General features: G+C 53.3%; 1 protein-coding gene across 1 annotated transcript; it reads right to left on the bottom strand.

Moving 5' to 3' along the window:
• Window positions 1–356: 356 nt before the first annotated feature.
• LOC138784065 (5-beta-cholestane-3-alpha,7-alpha-diol 12-alpha-hydroxylase-like) lies at window positions 357–8,295 on the bottom strand. Its single transcript, XM_069959552.1, has 2 exons — window positions 8,111–8,295; window positions 357–3,385 (listed from the first exon to the last, which is right to left on the bottom strand). The coding sequence occupies exon 2, from the start codon at window positions 3,374–3,376 to the stop codon at window positions 1,841–1,843; it is 1,536 nt and encodes a 511-aa protein (XP_069815653.1). The 5' UTR covers window positions 3,377–3,385; window positions 8,111–8,295; the 3' UTR covers window positions 357–1,840.
• Window positions 8,296–8,567: the final 272 nt, after the last annotated feature.

An 8,567-nucleotide genomic window follows, 5' to 3' on the forward strand; every position in this document is an offset into this window, starting at 1 on the left:
TGCTGACCCCGCCCTCTGATAGAGATGACACTGCTGACCCCGCCCTCTAATGATAATGAGATGACACTGCTGACCCCGCCCTCTAATGATAATGAGATGACACTGCTGACCCCGCCCTCTAATGATAATGAGATGACACTGCTGACCCCGCCCTCTAATGATAATGAGATGACCCTGCTGACCCCGCCCTCTAATGATAGTGATATGACACTGCTGACCCCGCCCTCTGATAGAGATGACACTGCTGACCCCGCCCCTCTGGTGACAATGTGACCCTGTAGTCAGTGACTACAGAGGTACCAGAGATCGGTGACACCATACAAATTCTTCAAACCAAAACACTAAAGTAGTCAGACTTCCTCCAAATTCTGTTTATTGCGCAAATAATAACATTATAATCACCACAGTGGGGACGCTTAAAGGGGAACTCCACCCAGCACACTCCTTACCCACCCATAGAGGCAGGAGACCCATCACCTGGAGCCCCCAGCCCCCCACATTCTAGGGACCCCTGGTGGCCGGAGCCCCCAGACCTCACACATCCAGCAGTCACCTCAGGCTCCATTATGGCCGGGTTCCCCTTTAAGTACAATCTAATCCCTGGATGGTTTTCCCGTCCACTGTCCGGCACTGGTGACCGGGGAGGATACATCCATAAATATTAGGAAACATTTCAAGTCACGCCGGGGGGCTCCGGATTCATCAGTGCAGCAGCACGCCGGGGGGGCTCCGGGATCATCAGCTCAGCCGGGGGGCCCCTGGAATCATCAGCTCAGCCGGGGGGCCCCTGGGATCATCAGCTCAGCCGCATGCCGGGGGGCTCCGGGATTGTCAGCTCAGCCGAAGGGCCCCTGGGATCGTCAGCTCAGCCGGGGGGGCCCCTGGAATCATCAGCTCAGCTGGGGGGCCCCTGGGATCATCAGCTCAGCCGGGGGGCCCCTGGAATCATCAGCTCAGCCGGGGGGCCCCTGGGATCATCAGCTCATCCGGGGGGCCCCTGGAATCATCAACTCAGCCGGGGGGCCCCTGGGATCATCAGCTCAGCCGCATGCCGGGAGGCTCCGGGATCATCAGCTCAGCTGGGGGGCCCCTGGGATCGTCAGCTCAGCCGGGGGGCCCTGGGATCGTCAGCTCAGCCGGGGGGCCCTGGGATCGTCAGCTCAGCCGGGGGGGCCCTGGGATCGTCAGCTCAGCCGGAGGGCCCCTGGGATCGTCAGCTCAGCCGGAGGGCCCCTGGGATCATTAGCTCAGCCGGGGGGGGCCCCTGGGATCATCAGCTCAGCCGGGGGGCCCCTGGAATCATCAGCTCAGCCGGGGGGCCCCTGGAATCATCAGCTCAGCCGGGGGGCCCCTGGGATCATCAGCTCAGCCGCATGCCGGGGGGCTCCGGGATCATCAGCTCAGCTGGGGGGCCCCTGGGATCGTCAGCTCAGCTGGAGGGCCCCTGGGATCGTCAGCTTAGCCGGAGGGCCCCTGGGATCATTAGCTCAGCCGGGGGGGCCCCTGGGATCATCAGCTCAGCCGGGGGGGCCCCTGGGATCATCAGCTCAGCCGGGGGGGCCCTGGGATCATCAGCTCAGCCGGAGGGCCCCTGGGATCATTAGCTCAGCCGGGGGGGCCCCTGAGATCATCAGCTCAGCCGGGGGGGCCCTGGGATCATCAGCTCAGCCGGGGGGGCCCCTGGGATCATCAGCTCAGCCGGGGGGGCCCCTGGGATCATCAGCTCAGCCGAGGGGCCCCGGGATCATCAGCTCAGCCGAGGGGCCCCGGGATCATCAGCTCAGCCGGGGGGCCCTGGGATCATCAGCTGGGGAATGTTCGGCCGTTGGCTGCTCGGCTTCTAGTAACGTAACCGGTATCTGAATTGGACGTCGTGGGTGGGCTGCATGGTGCCGAATCCCCAGCGGTTGGGGTCGATCCCAGGAATCTCTTCTTCCGGATTCACCAGCTCAAACTCAAAGTAGCTCAACATGAGGAAGACGAACTGCTTGAGTTCATTGACGGCGAAAAACCGTCCGGGACATATGGTGGTGCCGGCGCCCCAGGGCATGGTGAAGAACTTCAGCCGCTTCCCCTTCTTGTAGAACTCCGTCTTCTTGGTGCCGTCTTGGTTCAGGAATCGGTCGTATTTGAACGTCTCGGGTTCTGGATGAACTTCTGGATCCATCTGAACGGCCGTGTACGGGAAGAGGGCCACACGGTCTCCCTTACGGATGGCGTACTCCTTCCCACTCGACATTCTGAGGTTCATGTCCTCCTTGACGGCTCGGATCAGCACCGGGGCGGCGGTCAGTCTTAGGGTCTCTTCCACGGCACTGTCCAGGACGGGGGTCTTCAGCAGCATGTCCCGGGTGAGGTTGACCAGGGCCCCTCCTGGCTTCACCTCCTGGTCACTTTCCTTCAGAACCTTCTGGACCTCCTGGCAGACGGCCGTCATGGCTTCTGGATGTTTCATCAGGTAGAGGAGGAGCCAGAAGCAGGCCGGCCCGGTGTTCCCCTGGGAGGCCCACAGGAGCAGGAACATGAAGCGGTCCTGCATGTGCTCCGCCATGCCGCTCTCCGCCCGGTACTGGAACTGCTCCATGATCCAGCCGCTGATGTTCTCTTTCTGGAGGGTTCTCTTGATGGACAACATGTTCCAGAACAGCCTCTTCAGCCTCTCGGCCTCCATCTTGCCCTTGGGTGGGAGGACGGCATAGGCCAGGCCAGGGAAGAGCTTGTCATATTTTCGGAACTCGGTAAAGAGTTCCTCGGAATGTTCCCGATCAATCTCCTTGGCTTTCTCTGGGCCTCCTGGACTCTTGGCCGGCTCGTTCCCGAACAAGGCGAGGTAGCCGGCCCTGAAGACAATGTTGTAGCTGTAGTTGAAGAGTCCGTCCTGCTGCCACTTCCTGCCCCCGTCTCCGGAGCCGACCTTGTGAAGCATCAGGTTTTGGAGGTTCTCCATCATGGCCTGGGTCATCAGGACCAGCCCGTCCCCCATCAGGTGCTTGGTGCTGGCCTTCTCCAGTAACTTGTGGTCATTGGGCCCGGAGTGGTATCCAAAGACTCTGGCCACCAGCTCCATGGCGAACTGCTCAAAGTCCAGCTTGGCCCGCGCTTCCTTCACAATGGGACCAAAGGACAGCGGGTCAGTGACAAAGGTGAAGTAGTAGCCGCCAATCTGCACCGTGAAGATCTCACCATGTTTCTCTTGCATCTTCTTCAGGAAGCCAGAGGTGTTTCTCCTGAAGTCGAGGGCATAGCCCAACCACGGGATGCTTCCCTTGTCTAGGGGCGGCTCGTTAGGTCTTCTCTTCCGGAACATTCCCAGCATGTAGAGACCCCCAATGACCGAGGCCAACACGGCCAAAAGTATCGGGAGCAACAGAGACATCACCGATTCCTACAAAGAGAAACAGGTCAGATTAGAACCTCCAGAGCTGCGCTCACTTTTCTGCTGTTACATCATATCTCATCCTCCAGAGCTGCACTCACTATTCTGCTGTTACATCCTGCCTCATCCTCCAGAGCTGCACTCACTATTCTGCTGTTACATCTTGTCTCATCCTCCAGAGCTGCACTCACTATTCTGCTATTACATCCTGTCTCATCCTCCAGAGCTGCACTCACTATTCTGCTGTTACATCATGTCTCATCTTCCAGAGCTGCACTCACTATTCTGCTGTTACATCATGTCTCATCCTCCAGAGCTGCACTCACTATTCTGCTGTTACATCATGTCTCATCTTCCAGAGCTGCACTCACTATTCTGCTGTTACATCATGTCTCATCTTCCAGAGCTGCACTCACTATTCTGCTGTTACATCATGTCTCATCCTCCAGAGCTGCACTCACTATTCTGCTGTTACATCATGTCTCATCCTCCAGAGCTGCACTCACTATTCTGCTGTTACATCATGTCTCATCCTCCAAAGCTGCACTCACTATTCTGCTGTTACATCTTGTCTCATCCTCCAGAGCTGCACTCACTATTCTGCTATTACATCCTGTCTCATCCTCCAGAGCTGCACTCACTATTCTGCTGTTACATCATGTCTCATCTTCCAGAGCTGCACTCACTATTCTGCTGTTACATCATGTCTCATCCTCCAGAGCTGCACTCACTATTCTGCTGTTACATCATGTCTCATCTTCCAGAGCTGCACTCACTATTCTGCTGTTACATCATGTCTCATCCTCCAGAGCTGCACTCACTATTCTGCTGTTACATCATGTCTCATCTTCGAGAGCTGCACTCACTATTCTGCTGTTACATCATGTCTCATCCTCCAGAGCTGCACTCACTATTCTGCTGTTACATCATGTCTCATCCTCCAGAGCTGCACTCACTATTCTGCTGTTACACCATGTCTCATCCTCCAGAGCTGCACTCACTATTCTGCTGTTACATCATGTCTCATCCTCCAGAGCTGCACTCACTATTCTGCTGGCACATCCTGTCTCATCCTGCAGAGCTGTTAGTGTGAGTCACGCTTTGGTTACATGCAGTGTTGTATATATAGGACATGTATGTAGCAGTGGATAATGTGGGTGTATACAGACACACAGATATTTTTATACTTATATTCACCCCCCCCCCCCCCTCCTCCAGCGGAGTTCCTCTTTCAGGGGTGTAGCTAGGATTCACAACACAAAGCAATGTATATATATATACTCTGTGATGTGGCCAACAAATAAAATCTCTTGGTGGCAGAATCCTGGCAGCAGAGTGACTGGCAGGGCTGGGAGCCAATGGCTGCTTGTTCTGTCACTCCACTGTATATAACTATAAGCCCATTAGGAGCCACCCCTAGTGTACTGCAGTGTGTAAGTGCCCCAAAGGTCAGAAGACAAGGAGCTGTCTGCTTTACTGCTGCTGCACTGATAACCCCTGACCTCTGCATGAAACTCTACACATTCTCCTACTTGCTTGCTACGGCCAGAGACCAGAGGTCAGGGGTCATCAGAGCAGTGAAGCAGAGATCTGTGTCTTCTGCTTTTGTGCTGCAGCATGTAAGTAATCACTGGGTCACCTCCACACTGCAGTACATAAGGGGTTAAGCAGAAGGACACAGGAGGCCCTGTAGCAGCTGCCTGCCCTGCCTCTGTGGTAGCTTCCCCACTGTCCCCTTTAAGAGTTCAGCCCTGAGGAAGGAAGCCCCCCCCCCCCATCCGCTCTGAGATCCAACATTCCAGACACAAGATTTCTATCTGCCACTATGTGCAAATAATGATACCCCCATACAGTGCCCAGATAATACCCCATAAAGTGCCCAGATAATATTCCCCCACACAGTGCCCAGATAATATTCCCCTATACAGTGCCCAGATAATACCCCATACAGTGCCCAGATAATACCCCATACAGTGCCCAGATAATATTCCACTATACAGTGCCCAGATAATACCCCATACAGTGCCCAGATAATACCCCACACAGTGCCCAGATAATACCCCATACAGTGCCCAGATAATACCCCATACAGTGCCCAGATAATACCCCATACAGTGCCCAGATAATATTCCCCTATACAGTGCCCAGATAATACCCCATACAGTGCCCAGATAATACCCCATACAGTGCCCAGATAATATTCCCCTATACAGTGCCCAGATAATACCCCATACAGTGCCCAGATAATACCCCATACAGTGCCCAGATAATACCCCATACAGTGCCCAGATAATATTCCCCTATACAGTGCCCAGATAATACCCCATACAGTGCCCAGATAATATTCCCCCACACAGTGCCCAGATAATATTCCCCCCATACAGTGCCCAGATATTATTCCCCCACACAGTGCCCAGATAATACCCCATACAGTGCCCAGATAATATTCCCCCCATACAGTGCCCAGATAATACCCCCCATACAGTGCCCAGATAATATTCCCCCACACAGTGCCCAGATAATACCCCATAAAGTGCCCAGATAATATTCCCCCACACAGTGCCCAGATAATATTCCCCTATACAGTGCCCAGATAATACCCCATACAGTGCCCAGATAATACCCCATACAGTGCCCAGATAATACCCCCCATACAGTGCCCAGATAATATTTCCCCACACAGTGGCCAGATAATACCCCCCATACAGTGCCCAGATAATACCCCCATACAGTGCCCAGATAATATTCCCCCACACAGTGCCCAGATAATACCCCATACAGTGCCCAGATAATACCCCATACAGTGCCCAGATAATATCCCCCCATACAGTGCCCAGATAATATTCCCCCATACAATGCCCAGATAATACCCCCCATACAGTGCCCAGATAATATTCCCCCCATACAGTGCCCAGATAATACCCCCATACAGTGCCCAGATAATACCCCATACAGTGCCCAGATAATACCCCATAAAGTGCCCAGATAATATTCCCCCACACATTGCCCAGATAATATTCCCCTATACAGTGCCCAGATAATACCCCATACAGTGCCCAGATAATACCCCATACAGTGCCCAGATAATACCCCCATACAGTGCCCAGATAATACCCCCCATACAGTGCCCAGATAATATTCCCCCACACAGTGCCCAGATAATACCCCCCATACAGTGCCCAGATAATATTCCCCTATACAGTGCCCAGGTAATACCCCATACAGTGCCCAGATAATATTCCCCCACACAGTGCCCAGATAATATTCCCCTATAAAGTGCCCAGATAATACCCCATACAGTGCCCAGATAATATTCCCCCCATACAGTGCCCAGATAATACCCTCATACAGTGCCCAGATAATACCCCATACAGTGCCCAGATAATATTCCCCCCATACAGTGCCCAGATAATACCCCCATACAGTGCCCAGATAATATCCCATACAGTGCCCAGATAATATTCCCCCCATACAGTGCCCAGATAATACCCCATACAGTGCCCAGATAATATCCCATACAGTGCCCAGATAATATTCCCCCACACAGTGCCCAGATAATATTCCCCTATACAGTGCCCAGATAATACTCCATACAGTGCCCAGATAATATTCCCCCATACAATGCCCAGATAATATCCCCCCATACAGTGCCCAGATAATATCCCCCCATACAGTGCCCAGATAATATTCCCCCATACAATGCCCAGATAATACCCCCCATACAGTGCCCAGATAATATTCCCCCCATACAGTGCCCAGATAATACCCCCATACAGTGCCCAGATAAAATTCCAACATACAGTGCCCAGATAATACCCCCCATGCAGTGCCCAGATAATACCCCCCATACAGTGCCCAGATAATACCCCCTATACAGTGCCCAGATAATACCAACATACAGTGCCCAGATAAAATTCCCCCTATACACTGACCAGATAATACCCCATACAGTGCCCAGATAATACCCCCCCATATAGTGCCCAGATAATAACCCCCCATACAGTGCCCAGATAATACCCCCCATACAGTGCCCAGATAATACCCCCCATACAGTGCCCAGATAATACCCCATACAGTGCCCAGATAATACCCCCATACAGTGCCCAGATAATACCCCCCCCCATACACTGACCAGATAATGCAAAACTAATGCTCCTGTAGTGTCAGTGTGTAGTGTAGCAGAGCTGACTATGCTCCTGTAGTGTCAGTGTGTAGTGTAGCAGAGCTGACTATGCTCCTGTAGTGTCAGTGTGTAGTGTAGCAGAGCTGACTATGCCCCTGTAGTGTCAGTGTGTAGTGTAGCAGAGCTGACTATGCTCCTGTAGTGTCAGTGTGTAGTGTAGCAGAGCTGACTATGCTCCTGTAGTGTCAGTGTGTAGTGTAGCAGAGCTGACTATGCTCCTGTAGTGTCAGTGTGTAGTGTAGCAGAGCTGACTATGCTCTGTAGTGTCAGTGTGTAGTGTAGCAGAGCTGACTATGCTCCTGTAGTGTCAGTGTGCAGTGTAGCAGAGCTGACTATGCTCCTGTAGTGTCAGTGTGTAGTGTAGCAGAGCTGACTATGCTCCTGTAGTGTCAGTGTGCAGTGTAGCAGAGCTGACTATGCTCCTGTAGTGTCAGTGTGTTGTGTAGCAGAGCTGACTATGCTCCTGTAGTGTCAGTGTGTAGTGTAGCAGAGCTGACTATGCTCCTGTAGTGTCAGTGTGTAGCAGAGCTGACTATGCTCTGTAGTTGTACCTGTTGTCTCTGCAGACTCTTCCCCTGCTCTGAGCCTCTGGGCTTTGACCTCCTGTTATTCCGCTCTGGTCCGGCCTCCTGGCGACTCCTCTTCTCTGGATATTATATGGATTAACCCCTCACGGCCCGGAGCACAGCCGGCGGACACACTGAGACCATCCCTCGGCTCTCACTACCTCACCGCCATCTGCCTCACGTCTTCTCTCAGCTTTGTTGAGTCTTCAAAATCCAGGAAAGGAGATGTGAGACGTCTGATAAACACACTGCACCGAGACATACCGCTACACACTGCACCGAGACATACCGCTACACACCGAGACATACCGCTACACACCGAGACATACCGCTACACACTGCACCGAGACATACCGCTACACACTGCACCGAGACATACCGCTACACACCGAGACATACCGCTACACACCGAGACATACCGCTACACACTGCACCGAGACAT

The sequence above is a fragment of the Dendropsophus ebraccatus genome, chromosome 2 (assembly GCF_027789765.1).
Source record: "Dendropsophus ebraccatus isolate aDenEbr1 chromosome 2, aDenEbr1.pat, whole genome shotgun sequence".
Taxonomy (NCBI): domain Eukaryota; kingdom Metazoa; phylum Chordata; class Amphibia; order Anura; family Hylidae; genus Dendropsophus; species Dendropsophus ebraccatus.